The sequence below is a fragment of the Silene latifolia genome, chromosome Y (assembly GCF_048544455.1).
Source record: "Silene latifolia isolate original U9 population chromosome Y, ASM4854445v1, whole genome shotgun sequence".
NCBI classification, from domain to species: domain Eukaryota; kingdom Viridiplantae; phylum Streptophyta; class Magnoliopsida; order Caryophyllales; family Caryophyllaceae; genus Silene; species Silene latifolia.
In genome coordinates this window covers 348,150,580-348,175,212 of record NC_133538.1, presented here as the reverse complement: position 1 = coordinate 348,175,212, position 24,633 = coordinate 348,150,580, and the positions used below count along the sequence as shown (strand labels likewise).

Here is a 24,633-nt window from a genome sequence, read left to right as displayed (position 1 = left end):
CATTATTCTCTACAACTGTTCACCACGAATTTATCAGCTATAAGAAATTCAATAATTGAACAAATTCTTGCGGATTTTCGGAAATTGATAATTGCTTCATCTAATTTACGTAAATTTTCCACCTCGTCAATCCTCTTGTAATAGCATCCTGTTGAAATCTCATTGATATTAATATGGGAGGAAAGACAGAGGCAGAAAGAGAAGACGAAAAGGGAGACGGAGAATCAAAAACTATAAAGAAGACAAGCACCGCTCTCCAAAACTCGGAAAAACCACCTGATTAGTTAAGACGCTAACAGCTTAAAATAAAATCTTAAGCATACGTGTTTAGGTAACTAAAATCTTACGACATACAACGAGATTAAACACTGAATCAAGTCTACTAACATCCGCAATACTTAGCATTACAAAACCATGATACTTATTTAAATATAAGCAGCTACAGCTACAGGTACATTTTTTCTGGTTACTTCACTCATCGTCAATCATCATCTCGATTAAATACTCCTTTCGCTCTTTAGGTGGGCTCCCAAACAACTCTCTCACCCTCGTTTGATTGGCACTTAAGAATCTATAAGCTTTCCTACAAGTAATCTGATTAAGCTCCATCCTTGATAACTCTTCAAATACCTCTTGCCTTGTATAAATTCGAGGACGACCCTTCTCAATTACTTCATTTTCCTCTCGAAGAGCCTGTGCAACATTGTCCAACCCTTGTTTGATGATTGAAATTTCTTCCCGCAAAACGTCTTCAGTTGCCTTTCTTTTTTTCCCTTTCTTAGAATCAGCTGAGTCTTTAGAATCACCCGTCTTACCTTCCATCGTGCCCCAATCATTTGAGTCAATAATAGTTGCTGTCATGTGAACACTCTTCTCCTTAGCTGTAGCGGATTCAGCACTAGTAGCTCGATCTTTTGAAAAAAGCTTAGCCAACAAATCAAAGTGAGGAAAAGGGGTGTTCTTCCATTTCTTAGCTTCTGGTTTATTCTGAAAACGATTCAAGATAGCAATCATCAACTCCTAACACCAATCATCAACAACAATTTACTCACTAATATTAACAAACAGACCATTTTGCTAAGTCCATGATTAAGATGGGTAATATATCCCCATTAACAGGAAATCATGGTGAAGTTCGAAAGGTTTTCAGAAAGGCCAATCACTATTATTAACAATAATCTTCTAAAGCAAAAATTAACAGTGACTATTCATGTTTGTCATAAAGATTTTCTGGTTGTCGGAGAAAATACAAGTGAAAATACAAGTGAAAGAAAATACAAGTGAAAATACAAGTGAAAGATTTTTTGGTTGTCAGATAGTCGACATAGGAACAGATTACTCAAGTCTACAACATCACAGTTAGTTACTACTTACTACGGATTATGGAATGAGCAGCAAGAAGTTAAAAGAAATAGATAGTTATTAAGTACATACCTTGAGTAGCGATTCCCAAACATCATCTTCATTGTCAAACATCGTTGTCACTTCATTCCATCCCCAACCGCTAGCACCAAATAGATCAAACACATTATTAAAGTTTATTTACCGTCTTAAGACGATTCTTTAGGTGAGCTTTGGTGAGAGGCTGATTCATTTTCTCTGAACATTCATTAGCAATGTTCTTATATGCATGCGAAGTGAAACTCCCATCGACTCGATTCCCAATAACAACTTCATTCATTAACGCGTCAATAAAAACATTATCCATCCGATCAGTCCATCTCAAGGAGGATGAGCTTTGAGCTTCCATTTTTTTCTGTTGTCCCATTTTCTATACTAACAGTTTACAGACAGTAAAAGATATGAAATTATTTAAAAACTGACAGGAACACAAAATGATCAAATTACATAAAATGGAATAGAAATTATGTCATAAATTGTAAAGGCAAACTTGATAACAAACTAGTAGTTTGGCAGCCAGCAACATGCTCACAAAAGTACAAATGCTCAACCGTTTAAACGTGCAAAAAGCAATATAAGCAAATGCTCACAAAAGTCATTATAATACATAATCCCCCCACATTTGAGAAGCAATCTCATCCCTAAATTTGGCGGCCTTGACTGAGTCTTCTTTACTTGAAACAAGGTCTCTCTCTTCAATATTTTCAGCTAGCTCCAGGTATACTTCTTCAACAAAGCGCTGGTTGTATTCATGATCGACTCCCATAAGGAAGTTGTGAATGATACAACATGCCAAAATCATTTTAGTTACCGTATTTTGTGAATAATGAGGCTCGTTCGTACTTCCAATTATTGCAATTCGCTTCTTAAAAACTCCAAAAGTCCTCTTAATTGCATTGCGAAGTGAGGCCGATGATTAAATAGCTCATGAGTGTTTTCAGGAGCACGAGAGGTGTATTATTTCAAATGATATCTTACACCTCTATATGGCGTAATAAAGCACGATTTTAACATATAACCAGCGTCCCCCAGATAGTACTTACCATGAGGTATTATTAATTTATCATGCCTAGAGTATAATGCATTCTTAAAAATTCTAGAATCTGAAGCAGTGCCCTCCCAAGCAGCTAACACGTAAGAGAACTTGAGATCAAAAGTACAAGCTGCTAACATATTTTGAGAGGTAAATCCCTTTCTACATCGAAACCTAGAAGCCTGTGCACCGAAAAATTTCACACGAATGTGTGTCCCATCAATAGCACCTACAGAATCCTTAAAGTATGGGAAAAAACGACTATCGTTTTGAATTTCAGGTGGGATATCCGTTCCTTTGGGCTGTTTGAGAAACATGTCTTCCATTGATATAATGGCATCCAAAACTCGGTGAAAGTGTCGACTAGTTGTCTCACCCGAACGTTTGAAAAAGGAGCTAAGGGTGATGTTCCTAGAATTATGACCAATAATATGCAAAAATTTTGCCACTTGATCCTCTACCGAAGACCGTCTTGTGTCTAATAAATATCACCCATCTCTAAGAATTTTACAAAACTTTTCAAAAGCATGTGGGCTCATCCTAATTAGACCTTGACAAGTTCTAGTAACCTTAAGATCATCCATTAGCTCAAAACGTCTCCTTTCTCTTCTCATGAATGCATCCAAACTGGTTTTTCGGGTGAAATTTTTAGGTTGATCACAAATGGTTCTCAATGAAGTAAAATATGAAATATAAGCAACTACTTGAACAACAGCCTCATGACGTTTTTTTTCCCCATATTAATTCTAAATTTTCATTCTCTTCAACCTCTACCTCTCCATCAGCCACCATATCATCATTATCACCAACCAATAATTCATTTCTGTCACTCTCCAAATATCTCTCCATATCCTAAAAAGATACCTAAAATGTTAAGATGACAATATAAATAATAAATAAATGTGGCAAAAAAATGTAGAAGAAGTTAGCCTATTAATTTAGGAAAAACGGAGAGAAGCGCATTTACGTATATCAACCAAACAAATAGCAGGGCAAAGGCATATAAATTATTTTGCACACATATTTTCAACAAGAAACAAAACCTTCAAGTAGACAAGCACTACTCTAAGCAGCAAGACTAACCCATGAAAATTCTTAAACACAGCCGACTTCATTTCTTAATATCGATAATGTCTCTATTCCATCTTAAATAGAAAGACAAATTCATAAATCATCAATCAATTTGTACAAAACTCATTAGTAGACAACATGTACAGAACTCATTAGTAAACAGAAAGACAGTAATTACTACGAATTACAGTTTCTATAAAGTCATTATTTCCCAATGAATCTTAAACCACAAAGTTTACTATCATCAGTAGACAACATATAACCCACAAATGACAATTTGTACAACAACAATCCCAATTCAGAAACTGAATCCAATATGTAATTCAATCGAACTAAATATGTAATATCCCAGTTTAGCTTCTCTAGAAACTGTAAAATTGAATTATTGATCGAATATGTAATTCAATCGAACTAAATATGTAATTCGATCGAATTACCATAGAAAAATCAATCGAACTGGAGTTCTAGTATTAAAAAAAATTTAACAAGAAGTGATAGAAGAGAGAAAACGAACCTGATAAACTGCATTTGAGATTGAATTAATTTGGAATCCCCAATTCGATCGAAAAATCAATCCAATTAAATCTCCCAATTTATAAATCCTAGATCCCCGATTTGGAACCCTAGATCCCAAATTTGTACGAGTGAAGTGTGAAATGAGAGATATTATATCGTCTGATATGTGTGATGTGTGTGAGTGTATTAGATTTTTAGTAAGGGTAAAATTGTAATTTTTTAATTAAATGAGGTTTTCTTTCCAAATCTTGCCACTGATGGAAAGATTACTGTTTGTTCTATAGGAAAGAAAATAAATCCTCTCATTTCCCTCCCCCTCCATTTCCCTCTTTCCATATTTTGTATCCAAACAAAGGAAATTGAATCCCTTCCTTTCCCTCCCCTCCCCTTTCCTCCAATTCCCTCAATCCAAACGGACCCTAAGGGTCCGTTTGGATACCATTTTAGGAGGGAATGGGAGGGGAGGGGGATTGAGGGGAGGGAAGGGGAGGGTAAATGGATTGAGGTTGTTTGGATAACAAAAATGGTGAGAGGGAAATGGAAGGGAAGGAAGGAGAATGGATGAAGGATGCCGATGGTAAATGATGACTAATGACAATAATGCCCTTACTTTTCCATCTAAGTTAGAAGGGAGATGATAACTTATTTTGTTGGAGCTTGTGTCCTCCACAAATTAGTGTGATAACATTTGTAAATCTCTTACAGGTTCACAAGGGTATACTTCGTATTTTAATCAGTTGACTAACGATTACCTAATAATGGTTGGCTTGCTAGAAAGTTTGACGTTATTATCATACAGATGACGGTGATCAACTGGTCCCTAAAGGTCACACCTATAGGATGTGTTTGAGAGATGTGGTTATAGAAATATAATCACATTGATGCCTTATATGATTAAACAGTTAGTCAATGTGTTGATGAGACAATTATTTAATGAAGATTAAATAATATTAGTTGAGACAATTAATCACAATTCGTAAATTGAATATAATAAGTTATATTTAATTAAATGTATGTAACGTTAGCTTGGACGAATTAATCTGTTAATTCGTAATTAAATGTAATCGGTTATATTTAATATCAACAAGATGAATGTGTCATAGTGGTAATAGTTAGGGTACTCAAACCAAGAGGTCATGGGTTCGATCCTCACTAGATGACAATTTATATTTAACACATTTTTACATTTTTGGAAACCGAAAATAAGGAATTAAAACTCCTTATTATTTCGGTAATTGGGCCGGAAATTAGAGGATGAAAAATCCACCCTAATCTACCCTTATACACGGTTTAAGAGGGTGAGATGGGGGATTTCATTAAAACCTAATTTTTGCCCTAACTCAACTTCGCCTCCTCTCATCGAAAAAAAGCACAAAAAAACCTAAAAATTAATCAGTTAATTTTTGGATTGATTCTAGCAAAATCAAAGGGCATTTCTCACATCGTCTTGGGTGCAACTGATAGGAGAATATCATTGCGATATTGTTCATAGGCCATAAAAGCTAGGACCGAAGGTTATTTCTTAATCCTTTACGTTTTGTTTATGCATTTTAGTTTTATGACTCGTAATCATCACTTTATAATTCGTTATAATCCTTAAAAATAAAGGGATGCATATAGATAAATCCCACAAGTGGTATCAGAGCCAAGGCCACGAATTTTAATTTTGATGATTCTCATAAAATTGTTTGTAAACAATTATTAGGGTTTGTGAAAAAATATAATCGGCTGAAATTTTTTTTGGGCCGTAGAATTTTTTTTTTCGTTTCCGTTACTGTTCACGGATGAACAGTATTTTTTTTTAAAAAAAAAAATTCTGTTTTTTTTCTTTCTTTCGGTTTCTCCCGAAAAACCGATTAAAGTTTTTTTGCGGTTGTTTTTGTTTATGCCGATTTGAAAATCATCCGAGAAAAGAATTTTTTTTTCCCTGTTACTATTCACGTGGTTACAGTTCACAGAGGACAGATTTTTAAAAAAAAAAATAATTTTTTTGTCTTGTTTCGGTTTTTACAGATAAAACCGTGTACAAAATAAGGAAAGCTGTTTTCTGTTTTTAATTTAGCCGTGCTGAAATTATAAAAAAAAAAAGAATTTTTGTTTTTTTTACTGTTCAGCCGAGACCAAAAAGAAAAAAAGAGGGATTTTGTTTTTTTTTGTTTTGGCCAATTTTGTTTATACATTAAATTTATAATGTATGATAATTTTTGTGAAGCGGTTCACAAAATTTAAAGATACCTAATTATTTTAAAGAAGTTTACAATATTGATAGATTAAATTCACATTACAAGTTTAATATGAATTAAGTTTGAAATTAATGTGATTAATTGAGGAATTGTCACTTAATTTGTTAATTTAAATAGGTGGTTTGGATAAAATTAATCAACATAATTAAGGAATTGTGTCATGTATGTTTAATTTATTTTTAGTTGATGCATTTTATTTCTGTTGAATGAATCGTTGAATGAATTTATTTACGTATTTTTGCAATCGGTTGTAATTTGTAATACTTAGTGTGGCATTAGTCAAATTATGTTTTCGTAATGAAGGAAACATAATTTTTTATGTAATTATGAGATCTCGTATCTCCTTTTATTTTTTCTTTAGTTTTGGGTTTTGAAATTAGAATGTAATAAATAGGTTTATTATGTAATTTATTTATTGTAATTTCAAAGAAGACTAAAGATGGAGATTAAAGCTCACTCCCGCTACATGGATCAAGATGGAACATCGAGACAAGCTTCTCGGGTCCAAGGATGGATTCCAAACTTGTATTTAATGTTCATTTTGATAGGATAAGCCACACTAGGACTTTATTATTGTTTTTACGTTTTCATTCCTATTGCTTTTCATTCACATGATAGTTTATGCATCATATTCCGCCTAAACCAAACCACCTACTACTAAAATGCATGAAAATTGACACATATAGGTTGTATGTTAGTTTTCATAGACATACAGATGTCACATGTTTATTAAGTCATCACCTTAGTTTATTCATTCACGCATGCTACATATTAGTTCACTTAAAATGAATTAAAATTAAGTTGATGGGATCTTCCTCTAAAACGGAAATTGAGATTAGTCTTTATAAGGGCAAACAACTATGAATCCCTTCTTCGTCGGTAGGCATAATATGACCCCTTCTACGTTGGGTAAGTAGTTTGTGTTGACTTAGTTTATCTCAACATTATAGTCCGAAGAGTTTCTCGTGATTATGATGGACTAAAGGTAGAATTTACAGAAATTTATCGACCAAGAATTCTAACGGTAGAATTAGCTAAAAAGTTAGCTTATCAATTTACAGATAATTGAGTCTTGGGATCATTTATATAATTCTTGAGGAAGGTCAATTGTATAAATATTTTGAGTCTTCACGTTATGACAGTAGTCCATTAGACTTAAAAATATAAACGATGCACATGCTTATTATTTATTCTTCTTTTCGCAGTGTAGAACACGTTTATTTTACTGTTACAACAAAATGTCTGGAAATAACGCAATCCAAATGCTTAGTGCCACACTTGATCGCGCGTCCTGGCTTAAAGTTTTTATGGACCAAATGAATCGGTTCACACGTCTAAAAACGACGGGTCCAACTTTGCGGATCGGGAGGCGGCACTACGTAATCTTGCCATTGCCGACGGTAAGCTCGGTACTTAATCGAGCCAATACCGGTAAACCCAGGCCCCAATGCAGGAGTCAACGAGTCACTCGCTTATAGTGACTTCGTTATGGAAGCAGGTGCAATAAAGAACGTACTCATCTTTGCAATGGAAACCAATTTGCAGAGACGCTTCATTGCTCAGGGTGCAAACAAGATTTTCACCACGCTCATTAACGAGTTCTCAAAGGCACCGAGAATCGTTACTTATGAGCATACCTGTCGCTTCTTTGATGCGAAACTCCAGAAGGGCCAACCGGTTAGCCCACACATTCTTCACATGATTGAGAATGTCGAGAAGCTGGAGGCACTTGATTGTAAAATCAGTGAGAGCATTGTCATAGACCGAATGCTTCATTCTTTTCACGATGGTTTTGCCCTTTTCAGGGCGAACTACTACATGAATAACTTGAAAAAGAGTCCTCATGAGCTACACTCCCTTCTCGTACAGACCGAGAAGGATATAAAATTGAGTGGGAGCATGAAGCAGGATGTTCTCACGATTTCCAACAAGGGTAAAGGTAAGGGCAAGGCTCATGGCGACCTAGCTGTAGGTAAGCCAAAGTTTAAAAAGCCAGGAAACGGTAAGAGTGGGCCCGGTGAGACTAGTGGCTCACAGGGCAAGGCAAAGAGCAAGGGCGGTGACATTGAGTGCCACCATTGTCACAAGACTGGACATTGGAGGGGGAATTGTCCCGTGTACCGTGAGGACATCAAAGCAGGCCGCGTCGTTCCTGTTGGTATGTCATCTTATATTCATATGATTGAGATTAACCATTTAAGTTTCGGAACTTGGGTACTTGATACTTATTGTGGTTCTCATCTGTGTAATAATTTGCAGGACCTAAAGAACATCATACCTCTCGAAAAGGGTGATGTGGACCTGCGAGTCGGGAATGGAGCACGAGTTGCTGCAGTCTCGAAGGGAACATATGTAATCCAACTCCCTAGTGGTTTTGAGTTATTTTATATAACTGTTACTATGTACCCAGTTTATCTAAGTACATTATTTCTATTTCCGTACTCGATATAGACGGTTTTGCATTTTCAATAAAGGATAATACCTGTATTTTCTTTTTAATGAAATGATTTATGGCAAAGCAGTTTCCATGAATGGAATTTACATCTTAGATCAAACCACGGAATTATTACACGTGAATAATAAGAAATTAAAGGTTGGTGACAAAGATCAAACCTATCTATGGCATTGTCGAACGGGACACATAAATGAGAAACGCGTGAAGAAACTCGTCGATAATGGGACTATTCCCGCATTCGAATTTTCTACATATGACACGTGTGAATCATGTCTGATTGGCAAAATGACTCGAATTTGCTTCAAAGGTGTTGGAATGCGCGCTAGTGACCTATTAGGACTCATACATACTGATGTTTGTGGACCTATGTCAATTACCGCTAGAGATGGCTATAGATATTTTATCACTTTCACGGACGATTTGAGTAGATACGGATATGTCTACTTAATGAAGCATAAAAGTGAGTCCTTTGAGAAATTCAAGGAATACCAGAACAGGGTTGAAAACTAACAGGTTAGAAAGGTTAAAGCACTCCGTTCAGATCGAGGTGGCGAATATCTTTCAAATGAGTTTGATCAACACCTTAAATACTGTGGAATCGTCTTGCAGTTAACTCCACCTGAAACACCTCAATTAAATGGTGTGTCCGAACGGAGAAATCGAACCTTACTTGATATGGTTTGATCCATGATGAGTCACACGGTAGTGCCTGATTCATTATGGGGTTTTACTCTTTTTTCAGCTGCTCTTATACTTAACCGAAGTCCGACTAAAGCTGTCGACAAGACTCCATATGAAATGTGGAAGGGAACGGTCCCTAACTTGTCCTTTATTCGGGTTTGGGGCTGCGAGGCTTATGTCAAGTGGAGACACGAGGATAAGCTCGGCCCGCGATCGGTCAAGACATACTTTATAGGTTATCCAAAAGGAACATTTGGTCATTACTTCTATTCACCTACCGAACATCGAGTTTTTGTTGTGGCTAGTGCGACGTTCTTAGAGAAAGAATTTCTCGTGAACAAGACGAGTAATAGAACCTTCGAGCTGTCGGAGATTCTAGAACCAACAATCGAGGAACAGATGGAGGAAGTTGTTCCTCCAACTGATGACACGGTTCATATTCCTGAGGAACCTAGGAGGTCGGGTAGAGTCTCTAATCCTCTGGACAGATACATTGGTATGGTCGAGGAGAATGACGTTTTACTCCTTGAGAGTAATGAACCCGCTACCTATAAAGGTGCTATGGCCTGTTCCGACTCAAAGCTATGGCTCGAAGCCATGCAATCCGAGATGGACTCCATGTATGAGAATAACGTATGGGATCTAGTTGATTTACCTAATAAGGTAAAACCTCTACAGTGTAAATGGCTTTACAAAATAAAGCATTCTGTAGACGCGCAACCAGATACCTATAAGGCACGATTTGTGGCAAAAGGTTTCACTCAAGTGCACGGATTGCATTATGATGAAATTTTTGCACCCGTAGTCATGTTACGTTCCATTCGGATAATCTTAGCGATTGCCGCATTTCATGACTATGAAATTTGGAAAATGGATGTGAAAACCGCCTTCTTAAACGGTTATTTGGAGGAAGAGTTATACATGGTGCAACTCGAAGGTTTCATAGATCCTGAACATCCTAAGAAAGTATGCAAGCTTAAGCGTTCCATTTATGGACTTAAGCAAGCTTCTCGGAGTTGGAATCATCGTTTCGACCAAGTGATAAAAGAGTATGGTTTCACTCGATCGGTCGAAGAACCATGCTTATATATCAAGTCGAGTGGGAACAAGATCTTATTCTTGATATTGTATGTTGATGACATACTCTTGATTGGGAATGACATTCCTCTCCTATCTTCGGTTAAAGAATGGTTGAAGAACCATTTCTAGATGAAAGATCTGGGTGAGGCACAACGCATTTTGGGAATCCGTATCTACCGAGATAGATCACGACGGACGTTATCACTAAGTCAGGAGTCTTATTTGGATAAGATTCTTGAGAGGTTCAGCATGACCAACTCCAAGAAGGGGAACCTTCCAATGACGTCTGGGATGCAGTTGAGCAAGTCTCAGTCACCCACGACCCCTAAAGGGATTGAGCGCATGAGTCGTGTTCCTTATGCATCTTTAATAGGATCAATCACGGATCGAGATGATTAGAATTCTCAGTCTAGATTCGTTTTTACTCTTAATGGTGCTGCGGTCAGCTGGAATAGTTCCAAACAGGAAGTTGTAGCAGATTCTACTACTGAGCCATTGAAATATGATAAGCATAGAGGGCACGTTATTTTCATGAGAATTAAACGTGTACCTGAGTTATAGTAGTTGATTATGAATTCGATACGTTATCTTTTTCATATACTATTTATAACTTCATCGTTTTAATATAATATTTTGTTTTTCATGTGGATTGTACTGACAACATTGAACGCCACAAAGTGAACTGAATTACATTATATTTTGTTTTGGTCCGTAATCGCCTACAAGAGCTGATAACTATGGCTATAATATTGTGCAGTCAATTGATGGTGGGTTCAACGAGCCATAAGTGAAACTGTTGACTGATCGATCACAAATGCGAGATTATAATGATACCTCGTAGGACAAATTTTTTGTGACAACGTAATGGAGTCCTAAATGTTTAAAAACATTCGGTGCCAGGTCGTGGATAGGACATCCGTTGTGTTCCTAGAGTCGATTCTTTTGACTATCGTCTGTCTCTTGAGATTAAGGCAGTTTTTGGGTGACTTTGGTTTCTTTCTCACGGTCTGCCGTAACTGGAGGCTAAGTAGATTTTTTCTGGGTCATTTCATACTTTGTGCTTACATCGGCGGGGATTCGAGTTGAGGAAAATATCCAACCCTTATCAGGTATAGTTATTTCTCAGGGCCACTCGAGGAGTTGTAACTGAAATGCATGGCCATGCTCGAATGTTGATTCGTTTATCAGTTAAGTTACTCTCTAGTCGGGGAAACCACTCTTGATAATGATCGCTTGTAAAATACGACCTTTGTGAATACGGATTTGCAAATTGTTTTACATTGAGTGGGAGAAATTTTAGAATATGAGAATCGGTAATCACACATAAACTTGTGAGGACAAGTGGGAGTTTGTTGGAGCTTGTGTCCTCCACAAATTAGTGTGATAACATTTGTAAATCTCTTACAGGTTCACAAGGGTATACTTCGTATTTTAATCAGTTGATTAATGATTACCTAATAACGGTTGACTTGCTAGAAAGTTTGACGTTATTATCATACAGATGGCGGTGATCAACTGGTCCCTAAAGGTCACACATATAGGATGTGTTTGAGAGATGTGGTTATAGAAATATAATCACATTGATGCCTTATATGACTAAACAGTTAGTCAATGTGTTGATGAGACAATTATTTAATGAAGATTAAATAATATTAGTTGAGACGAATTAACTGTCAATTCGTAAATTGAATATAATAAGTTATATTTAATTAAATGTGTGTAATGTTAGCTTGGACGAATAAATCTGTTAATTCGTAATTAACACATTTTGACATTTTTGGAAACCAAAAATAAGGAATTAAAACTCCTTATTATTTCGGTAATTGGGCCGGAAATTAGAGGATGAAAAATCCACCCTAATCTACCCTTATACACGGTTTAAGAGGATGAGATGGGGGATTTCATTAAAACCTAATTTTTGCCCTAACTCAACTTGGCCTCCTCTCATCGAAAAAAACACAAAAAAACCTAAAAATTAATCAGTTAATTTTTGGATTGATTCTAGCAAAATCAAAGGGCATTTCTCACATCGTCTTGGGTGCAACTGATAGGAGAATATCATTGGGATATTGGTCATAGGCCATAAAAGCTAGGACCGAAGGTTATTTATTAATCCTTTACGTTTTGTTTATGCATTTTAGTTTTATGACTCGTAATCATCACTTTATAATTCGTTATAATCCTTAAAAATAAAGGGATGCATACAGATAAATCCCACATATTTGTGTATTCACTTTTCACCATGTAACAGCAGCTTCATCATTACTTTTTTTTTCCTTTTTAATTTTGAGCAGCTTCATCATTATTCTTTTTTTTTTTTTCTTTTTTTTTCGAGGAAATGCAGCCTCATTATTCTCTACAACTGTTCACCACGAATTTATCAGCTATAAGAAATTAAATAATTGAACAAATTCTTGCGGATTTTGGGAAATTGATCATTGCTTCATCTAATTTAAGTAAATTTTCCACCTTGTCAATCCTCTTGTAATAGCATCCTGTTGAAATCTCATTGATATTAATATGGGAGGAAAGACAGAGGCAGAAAGAGAAGACGAAAAGGGAGACGGAGAATCAAAAACTATAAAGAAGACAAGCATCGCTCTCCAAAACTCGAAAAAACCACCTGATTAGTTAAGACGCTAACAGCTTAAAATAAAATCTTAAGCATACGTGTTTAGATAACTAAAATCTTACGACATACAACGATATTAAACACTGAATCAAGTCTACTAACATCTGCAATACTTAGCATTGCAAAACCATGATACTTATTTAAATATAAGCAACTACAGCTACAGGTACATTTTTTCTGGTTACTTCACTCATCGTCAATCATCATCTCGATTAAATACTCCTTTCGCTCTTCAGGTGGGCTCCCAAACAACTCTCTCACCCTCGTTTGCTTGGCACTTAAGAACCTATAAGCTTTCCTACGAGTAATCTGATTAAGCTCCATCCTTGATAACTCTTCAAATACCTCTTGCCGTGTATAAACTCGAGGACGACCCTTCTCAATTACTTCATTTTATTCTCGAAGAGCATGTGCAACATTGTCCAACTCTTGTTTGATGATTGAAATTTCTTCCCGCAAAACGTCTTCAGTTGCCTTTTTTTTTCCCTTTGTTAGAATCAGCCGAGTCTTTAGAATCACCCGTCTTATGCTGTCATGTGAACACTCTTCTCCTTAGCTGTAACGGATTTAGCACCAGTAGCTCGATCTTTTAAAAAAAGGTGTTCTTCCATTTCTTAGCTTCTGGTTTTTTCTGAAAACGATTCAAGATAGCAATCATCAGCTCCTAACACTAATCATCAACAACAATTTACTGACTAATATTTACAAACAGACCATTTTGCTAAGTCCATGATTAGGATCGGTAATATTGTTGGAGTTAGTGTCCTCCACAATAGTGCGTTAACATAATAAATCTCATTAATAGAATATCATCAGATATATTATTTGATCCTCGTCAGTTGTTTAACGTAAATCGATAACGGTTGGCTGACTAGAGTTTGACGTTATTGTCGTGAGACGGCGGTGATTAACTGACCCCTTTCGGTCACACCTAAAGGAACAAACCCCAATTGATAACTAATTAATTGTATGAGATACAATTTGTTTAGTCCCTTGATTTATAGACTAAGAGGTTAGTCGATTATTTTTAGAGAGATTTCGAGTTGCGAACTCGAGGAGCGACAATTATTATTTAATTATGTGATAATTGAATAGTAAGTTTTGGGAGACGGGTTTTAGTTAATTAACTGTTAATTTACTAAAATTGTACTAATTGATTAATGTGATTAATATTAGTACGTAAATAATATGTGTAGTGGTACACATATATTTACGGAGTGAATTGGACGAATTAATTATGGAAGTATTTAAACATGACACGATGTTTAAAATAATAATTACACGGATTTGTGCGACAATTATAAGAACCAACATGGACCCGTATATGGTCAAGTTGACCGTGTAAAATAAGTGTAGTGGATGATTACTCACATAATCATTTTACCTTATTTTATATACTACCATAATATGTATCTTATACTAGATTTTGCATGTGATGTAAGATAAAATTGTAAGACAAAAATTGTCCACTAATATTGTCCTCCACCCGCCACTTTCCCACTACAACACTCCATATATGTTCACATTTTTACACTACTTCATTCTTACACTCTACCATCTTTTGCATGTGAACATTTCACTCCATCTCTCTACAATAATTCATCACTAGTATTCATTATTAATATTACTAAGATAAGTTAGTGATATTACTAATATTTATCAAGGGCGCAATATTAACAAGTTACTAGTACAAACTTGTTATTATTTTTGGGTTAGTTCTTGGGTGCAACTTGAAGGAGACTTTCTAGTTGAATGTTTTTCAAGGAGGATCATCCACATTATTTTAGCTCAAGAACAAGCTAGTTAGGTGAACTAGTTTGTGCCCTTTTTACCACAAATTCAATGTAAGGAATTTGTTCTTTCCTTTTATGCTTTCATATTAGCATGCATGTTACATAGATCACATAAACAACAATTTATGAGATAAATTAATTTTATTAGAGAGTCTAATATGGATCTATGATCTTTCAAGTGGTATCAGAGTTTAGGCTTGTAATTTGCATGTTGATTTTAAGCATTTTAATGAATTATGAGATAATTAGTAAAAACTCAAAAATTAAGTTAGAAGAGGTTTAAGCACGAAATTTTTGGGACATGCATACCTACTGATCTCAAAAGGTTTGTGGAATTGTTTGGTGATTTTTGAAGTTATTTTGCTATTTTTAATGTTTTTTGGTAGAAAACCGAGTCAAAATGTCGCTTTTTAGTGAAAAATTGACTAAAATTAGTTAAATGTTGATTCGGTGCATGGATTTTTTATGGTAGTTCATGCATATTTTCTACTGATTGTATGCAAAAGTTTGAAGGTTGGTTCGGATTTTTGCATGTTTATTGATTTTTTGAGTAAAAGGTCAATAAAAGTCAAATAAATTAATCATAATTTTGAAATTTTTGATTCTGCCCATGATAAATTTATGTACATTTAATAATATTATTTAAATGTTAAAAGTGATTTTGCATGTGTGTTTTCACTTTGTTTTGATGTTTATTGGTTTTAGTGGTTAAAAACCGATAAATATCGATCTTTTTCTTCACAAAATTTATCCGGAATTTTTTGGGCAATTTTTCTGACTTTTGGTATTCTTGGGAGTTTTCCAGAATACTAAAAATTTTTGTTTCAATTGTTTGGGTAATTTTTCAATTATTTTGGATTTTTACTTAAATATTATGATTTTACCGATTAAATTAGCAAAATATCACCAAATCAAACTAATAAATTATCATAAAATTAGTGAGGACTAATTTTGAGGTTAAAATCAATTTGGATAATTAGTTTGGACTTAAATGAGACTTAAAAGTTAATTATTGATTTTTACATGTTAAAAATCAATTAAATCCACAAAACCGAGATGGATACCAATGAATGATAGATAGGGCGATTTTGGCATCATATTTAAGGCATTTAAGCGTATTTATTTAAGTTGAATGAATTATTGTCATTTATTTAAAATATTTATCTTTTTGTACCTAGTATGGCCTAGTTAATTTTAATCGTTATTACCCGAAATGAATGGGAATATCGATTTGTTTGTAATTAAATACAATCTCGTATCGTCGGTTTGTAATTAATTAATAGTTTTATTTATTTTATTAATTAATGTATAATAGGAATAGCTATGTAATTCAATTGTAATAGTTATTTTTAGCGGCGTTTCCAAAAGACGGATTACAACGAGACGGAGTCTATTTTTGGAAGGTGTTCCCAATCCCACAAGGAAGAGCCACTTATGGAATGAAGAGGCAAGGGACCAAGGAGTTGGTTTCCGAAAAATAATAGACTAGTTTTTTATTAACTAGGTGGCCATACTAGGATTTATTCATATGCTTACATGTTTGCTTGTTTTATTTTTCGCGCATGCCAAAATCGCCATTCACATGCATTTTATTTTTCGCGGTTGTCAATTCACATCATTTACATTCACCGAATTAATTCACTTATAAGGAATTTATGACTAAACTGACAAGATCTCTCACATAACTAAAATTGAGATTAGCCTTACCAATTAGTAACACCTATGAATCTCTTGTTCATTAGAGCCATGCTCGCCCAAGCGAGGTGTTCTCTTTTTACCTTGGGTAAGTAGGGTGTTAAGCGGTTATCACACACCAAAATTGGTTGGACTCAACGGGTTATAAGACGGTCTTGTGTTCCGGGGCTAGTAGATGGATTTAAGGAAATTCGTCGACCAAGAGTTCTAGAGGTAGAATTAGTCAACGTGACTTACCGAATTTACACAATTATGGGATGTTTCGCCCAAGCGATGCTCATTTTTGTTTAATGTTTGGGTCTTGGAATCATTTATATAATTTAGTGGGAGATCATTATATAAATGTTAAAACTTGTTGAACATGTTTTTCACAAGTATTTTTTAAAACATTGAATATTAATTTTTCCTATTTTTCGTTCATTCTCATAAATGTGTGACATCGCGAACTTCATCCTCCTTTCTCTATTTATTATTATACTCGTTTCGTTCTTTCATAGGAAGCAGTTTCTTTGAAGGAATTCGGTAGCAATGATTGGTAACATGATTTACTAATTCACCTACATAAGCTTACAACAATTATTGCGATTATTATACAACTTAACGTCCATACATATTTAAAAAGAGGTTTTTATGTTGTAAAGTCATATTACGAGTTTAAAAGGATGTCACATTTTATCAAGAGAGTCTTGATTTCGAAAGTGACACCACCGTCATGAAGATGACGTTTTAGTTTTAATTACTCAAGAGTAATTCAAAAGTTTAAGAAAAGAGTTTTCAAAAATACAAAAATACTCCAATATGATACCGTCAAATGGCACACTTCGAGAAAGGCCAAATCGATTGTTTATGCGCTAAAGAAGTTTAGGCATATGATGACAATTGAACGGTTAGGTAGTCCAATTTTGCAAGAAGTTGAGATTTTGCCACATGTTACACTCACTTTATAGTAATTCACTCTTACTAAGTTGAGAGGTCTTCATGAGATTAATTTTTGCTTGATTGAAGCAAAGAGGAATGTGAAAGTGAGTGGGAGTTAAGAAGAATCAACCCTAGATGTATGCGATAGAACAAAGTTGAAAGAGACATCTACTCTATGGATAGGCTAGTTCCACTATCTTGATATGAAATACCAAGTATGGATCATTTCTTTGTAAAGAAATTTACATGAATTGATAAAACGTAAGACGTCTAGCATAGAACATTTTTGTATCGAAATGGTGCTAGATTAGCAATGATTTCGATGGAGACAAATGTACCTAAATATGGTTTTAAAAGAATGTAATCATCTATGTTTATACATAGAAGGCATCACTCATGTGATTTAAAACAAAAGGTTGTACCTACTCCTATGATAACTTGGTGGTTGGTTTAGACCACTTAAGTTAGAGGAATTTTACATTCTTCATGAAAACTAAATGTTATATTATCTTGTAGATTTTAAAGTCTCTAATCTGGTGAACCCAAATTGATCAAACCTCAAGTAAATTCGTTTACACGAATAAACGATAAGCACATCGAACAATCATTTGATTGTGAGTCTTATGGTATGTGTGCATGTATTATGTTTTCTTTTGTAGAAAAGAAACACAAATAGTGAGGTGATTGACCATATACATTCGGATGTGTAAGGCCGATAGTTGGTTATATACATACTTGGTTATTTACCGTATTGTTAAGTAGATATGAAAACCTCATATCTATTTAATAAGATATAAAAGTAATTTTTGAAACGTTGAATTGTTTTTCAAAATGAAGTAGTAAACCAATAGCACTTCAAGATCAAGATGTTGATCGGAAGTTTCAAAGTATTGACTTTGAAGATCAAATGGGTAATATCAAGTAATGACCTTGATAATCACTAAGAAGATTGTGAACAAGTTCACATAATACCTTCTCCTTGGACACCATAGTATATGGTATAGTCAAGTATATAAACCGAACTTTATGAGATATAGTTTGAGGTTTTTCGCAATTTTTGAAAGCTATTTTCTCACTAAAAGTTTAAAACCCGACTATAATAGCCTAAATGACTCCATATGAGATATGAATAGGGAGAGTCCCTAACTTATCTTTTATACATTTGAGATCATAAATGTTTATGTTCAGAACCAATTTGTGTATTTATGAGGGTTATCCAAAATTGAACCACTTGGTTTTTACTCCTCCAAAACGAGAACAAAGAGTTTGTGGCTCATAATACTGTCTTTCCAGAAAGATTTTCATTTTCTAGAAGACAGAGTGGGAGAAATTTTGAACTTGCGGAAGTCCAAGACCCACAAACTGAGTACAATGCAAAAGGACGTTATTTATTGAGGCTCAGTGGTGAGTACAATGAATAAAGACGTTATTTATTGTAGCTCAGTGATTATAAGGAGATAATTTTGTGATAATATTACGTTACTTTTCAAAAGTGACGAATCATAAACCCTCATCAATTGCTTTTCTATAGTATGAACTCTATGTGATGACGTGTCACCATACAATTCGAATTGATCTCTTTGCACACGATGCGATAAGGAAGAAAACACGAGGTGTTTTCGAGACTTGATTTAAGGTGAATACTTTGGTTGGTTACCTTGATCTTGTCGTAGAGGTTACATAAGATGTTTAAAATTTGGGTTTGTTATAGAGAGTTTTGTGACAGCCTAAATACCTTTATCAATTCGTATGATCTTAGCAATATAGCCTCTCATGAGGATGAGTTTAGGCAAAAGGATAACGAAACTTTCTCCTTGAATATATCTTATGAAGGGAGAAGTTTTGTTGATGTTGTCAATGCTAAGAAGCCTAACATGCTTGAAAGATCCCTTTTGTGATCTATATACGTCAAAGAGTTGGAACTTTGGGTTCAATCATGTAGTCTATCAAAACGGTATTACTCGAGTGTCGAGATAACATGATGATACATGGAGTTTATGTGGGAAATAATCTGTATACTTCCCTTAAACTAGAAGGATTATAACGAATTTAACAATGATGATTAAAGGTCATAAACAAAATACATAAACAAAGTATAAGGATTTAGAATAACCTTCGGTCCTAGCAAAATTGGCCTAAGAACAATACCAAAATTGATATTCGCCTATTAGTTGCACCCAAGACGATCTGAGATATGCCCTTTGATTATGCTAGAAATCGATCTAAAATTTTCTGTAAAATTTAGTTGTTTTTGTGTTTTGTGATGAGAGAGAGGAGGCAAGGTCCAGAAAAAACATTAGGGTAGAAATAATTCTCTCCCTTTCTTTTTATACTGACCGAATTATCGAGTTAATTAGGAAAGAATAATACTTTCCTAATTTTCGGCCATCAGACCGAAATAAGGACTATCAGCTCCTTATTTTTGGTCTTTCCAAAAATATATAATATGTGTTGAATTGTCATCTAGTGAGGATCGAACCCATGAACTCTTGGTATGTGTACCCTCACTATTACCACTATGACACAATGACACATTCATCTTGTTAATATTAAATATAACTGATTATATTTAATTACGAATTAACAGATTAATTCGTCCAAGCTAACATTATATATATTTAATTAAATATAACTTATTATATTTAATTTACGAATTGACATTAATTAATTGTCTCAACTAATATTATTTAATTTTCATTAAATAATTATCTCATCAACACATCGACTAACTTTTTAGTCATTTTGGGCATCAATGTGATTATATTTCTATAACCACATTTCTCAAACACATCCTATAGGTGTGACCTTTAGGGACCAGTTGATCACCGCCATCTGTATGATAATAACGTCAAACTTTCTAGCAAGCCAACCGTTATTAGGTAAACGTTAATCAACTGATTAAATATACGAAGTATACCCTTGTGATCCTGTAAGAGATTTACAAATGTTATCACACTAATTTATGGAGGACACAAGCTCCAACAGTTTAGTCTAAAATATGTGTTTGACATATTAGTGACTAGAAATATTCTCGGGTGAATACTTGAGAGTAGCATGACGCATATTAAATATCCGGATCTAATGAGATAGATCTCTACGGATATTAGCATTATAGTCAAGAGACTTATGTGATAAGATTCTTGACTCGTTCAAGTTGTTGAACAATTAATATGATCTCTTGTGCTTCCGCTGCAGGATCTATTAAATATGCTAAAAGCTTCTCTCGTCGGGACTTATCATGTTGAGAATATGAGAAGTCATTACCAATCATTTTCTAGTGAGTGTCACTAGATGATTATCAAGAGCATCCTTGAGTACTTGAGAAGCACTGAGGATATACTCTTGTAGTTTGGAGGAATTAATGAATTTCGTGTAAGAGGTTATACGATTACATTCCTATGCTTATAAGATGTTATGAGCCTCGTTAAGGAATGGTTAGCATGTAAGAGTGTTATGTGCATAAAGAATAATATGTATAAGAAGTTATACATGTATAAAGCAAACATGTATGAGGAGTCATACATAAAAGATGTCATATGAAGTATGTGTATGTATAAGTGTTATACGTACAAATCTTGAACGAAAGCTAAGTACATTACAACATCCGATGTTGTAAGAGAGATATTTGATATCCGGAATTTAATGGAACTAGAGTAGTTCCGTTAGCCGAATATCGTCTCCCGATAGACTGTGAAAACAGTGGGAGTGTTTGACTGGCTTTAGAACCAGAGTCTAAAAAGTTGTTTAGACATGTACCTAGAAAGGCTCTATGTGATGAAAAGATTGCATAGAACAAAGGAAAATTGCAATGAAAATTAGAGTGATGCAATTGTTGCTAATCCTCTAACCGAAGCCATTGGCATAAGGTTGACATGATGGTTATGTCATTTCAATGTGATTGAGCAGTATACCTTAATTGTTGAAGATCGTTATGTAAGTATTGGATAGAGTATTGATCTTTACATAAGTGATGATCGCATTCATTGTTAGAGTTTCTTTAAGAACTCAATTATTCAGTTTGACTGAAAACATTGAATACCTTGTTTATTTGAATAAGTTGTGGAGACAATGTTGAACAATATTCAAGTGAATAATATGAACATTGTATTTTGTCCCTAGTCACTTAATGAGGTGACGTCTCGGAGTGACTACATTGTAAGTCGATTGATGGTAGTTCAACACCATAAGGTCATATGTGATGACTGGTCGATTACATAGGCAGAGTGTGTGACACTTTGCCGGACAATGACCATTTAGAGAGTCCCTAAGTTCTATTATAGACGCCTGGTCGTGGCGGGGATCTCTAAGATGTTCTAATGAGTCGATTCTTTGGACTGGAGACTATTATCTGAGCAGGTGCAGTTTCCGAGTTTTTTTGGTTTTTGTCCTAGGTCGTGCCGTGAAAGGAGGCCAAAAGGGCATTTACTAGGTCATGGTGAGCTGTATTGTGCAATAGGATAGATAGGGCATACAGGAATTGTCCACCCACGTTGGGTAACTATATCTCAAAGCCACTCGAGGAGTTAATGACTACAAATGCGTGGCCACGCTCGGAAGTAATCTGTGAGAGATTTTTCCGGTCAGGTAGTCACACTCCCGATCGAGAAAACCACTAGCGATGTGTTAATGTGCAAGTGCGACCTGAAAGACACCTTGAATTGAGTGGGAGATTAAAACGGACAAGAGAATTGGTAGCGCACACCTTGTGTCGGACAAGTGGGAGATTGTTGGAGTTAGTGTCCTCCACAATAGTGCGTTAACATAATAAATCTCATTAATAGAATATCATCAGATATTCAATTATTTGATCCTCGTCAGTTGATTAACGTAAATCGATAACGGTTGGCTGACTAGAGTTTGACGTTATTGTCGTGAGACGGCGGTGATTAACTGACCCCTTTCGGTCACACCTAAAGGAACAAACCCCAATTGATAACTAATTAATTGTATGAGATACAATTTGTTTAGTCCCTTGATTTATAGACTAAGAGGTTAGTCGATTATTTTTAGTGAGATTTCGAGTTGCGACAGTTATTATTTAATTATGTGATAATTGAATAGTAAGTTTTCGGAGACAGGTTTTAGTTAATTAACTGTTAATTTACTAAAATTGTACTAATTGATTAATGTGATTAATATTAGTACGTAAATAATATGTGTAGTGGTACACGTATATTTACGGAGTGAATTGGACGAATTAATTATGGAAGTATTTAAACATGACACGATGTTTAAAATAATAATTACACGGATTTGTGCGACAAATATAAGAACCAATATGGACCCGTCTATGGTCAAGTTGACCGTGTAAAATAAGTGTAGTGGATGATTACTCACATAATAATTTTACCTTATTTTGTATACTACCATAATATGTATCTTATACTAGATTTTGCATGTGATGTAAGATAAAATTGTAAGACAAAAATTGTCCACTAATATTGTCCTCCACCCGCCACTTTACACTACTTCATTCTTACACTCTACCATCTTTTGCATGTGAACATTTCACTCCATCTCTCTACAATAATTCATCACTTGTATTCATTATTAATATTACTAAGATAAGTTAGTGATATTACTAATATTTATCAAGGGAACAATATTAACAAGTTACTAGTACAAACTTGTTATTATTTCTGGGTTAGTTCTTGGGTGCAACTTGAAGGAGACTTTCTAGTTGAAGGTTTTTCAAGGAGGATCATCCACATCATTTTAGCTCAAGAACAAGCTAGTTAGGTGAACTAGTTTGTGCCCTTTTTATCACAAATTCAATGTAAGGAATTTGTTCTTTTCTTTTATGCTTTCATATTAGCATGCATGTTACATAGATCACATAAACAACAATTTATGAGATAAATTAATTTTATTAGAGAGTCTAATATGGATCTATGATCTTTCAAATATATCCCCATTAACAGGAAATCAAGGTGAAGTTCGAAAGGTTTTCAGAAGGGCCAATCACTATTATTAACAATAATCTTCTAAAGCAAAAATTAACAGTGACTATTCATGTTTGTCATAAAGATTTTCTGGTTGTCGGAGAAAATACAAGTGAAAATACAAGTGAAAGATAATATAAAGTGAAAATACAAGTGAAAGATTTTTTGGTTGTCAGATAGTCGACATGGGAACAGATTACTCAAGTCTACAACATCACAGTTAGTTACTACTTACTACGGATTATGGAATGACCAAGAAGAAGTCAAAAGAAATAGATAGTTATTAAGTACATACCTTGAGTAGCGATTCCCAAACTTCATCTTCATTGTCAAACATCGCTGTCACTTCATTCCATCCCCAACCGCTAGCACCAAATAGATCAAACACATCATTAAAGTTTTTCTGTATCGTCTTAAGACGATTCTTTAGGTGAGCTTTGGTGAGAGGCTGATTCATTTTCTCTGAACATTCATTAGCAATGTTATTATAAGCATTCGAAGTGAAACTCCCATCGACTCGATTCCCAAGAACAACTTCATTCATTAACGCGTCAATAAAAACATTATCCATCCGATCAGTCCATCTCAAGGAGGATGAGCTTAGAGCTTCCATTTTTTTTCTGTTGTCCCATTTTCTATACTAACAGTACACAGAAAATGATAGTAAAAGAGATGAAATTATTTAAAAACTAACAGGAACAGAAAATGAGCAAATTATATAAAATGGAATAGAAATTATGTCATAAGTTGTAAAGGCAAACTTGATAACAAACTAGTAGTTTGGCAGCCACCAGCATGCTCACAAAAGTACAAATGCTCAACAGTTTAAACATGAAAAAAACAATATAAGCAAATGCTCACAAAAGTCATTATAATACATAATCCCCTCACATTTGAGAAGCAATCCCATCCCTAAATTTGGCGGCCTTGACTGAGTCTTCTTTACTTAAAACAAGGTCCCCCTCTTCAATATTTTCAGCTAGCTCTAGGTCTACTTCTTCAACAAGGCAGTGGTTGTATTCATGATCGACTCCCATAAGAATGTTGTGAATGATACAACATGCCAAAATCATTTTAGTTACTGTCTTTTGTGAATAATGAGGCTCGTTCGTACTTCCAATTTTTGCAAATCGCTTCTTCAAAACTCCAAACGTCCTCTCAATTGCATTGCGT

At 34.7% G+C, this 24,633-nt stretch overlaps 1 protein-coding gene across 1 annotated transcript; it reads right to left on the bottom strand.

The window, feature by feature from the left end:
* Positions 1-3,151: 3,151 nt before the first annotated feature.
* Positions 3,152-24,073, bottom strand: LOC141631588 (L10-interacting MYB domain-containing protein-like). Its single transcript, XM_074444239.1, has 2 exons — positions 23,756-24,073; positions 3,152-3,286 (listed from the first exon to the last, which is right to left on the bottom strand). Exons 1-2 carry the CDS (start codon positions 24,071-24,073, stop codon positions 3,152-3,154), a joined length of 453 nt encoding a protein of 150 aa, XP_074300340.1.
* Between the last annotated feature and the right edge of the window lie 560 nt (positions 24,074-24,633).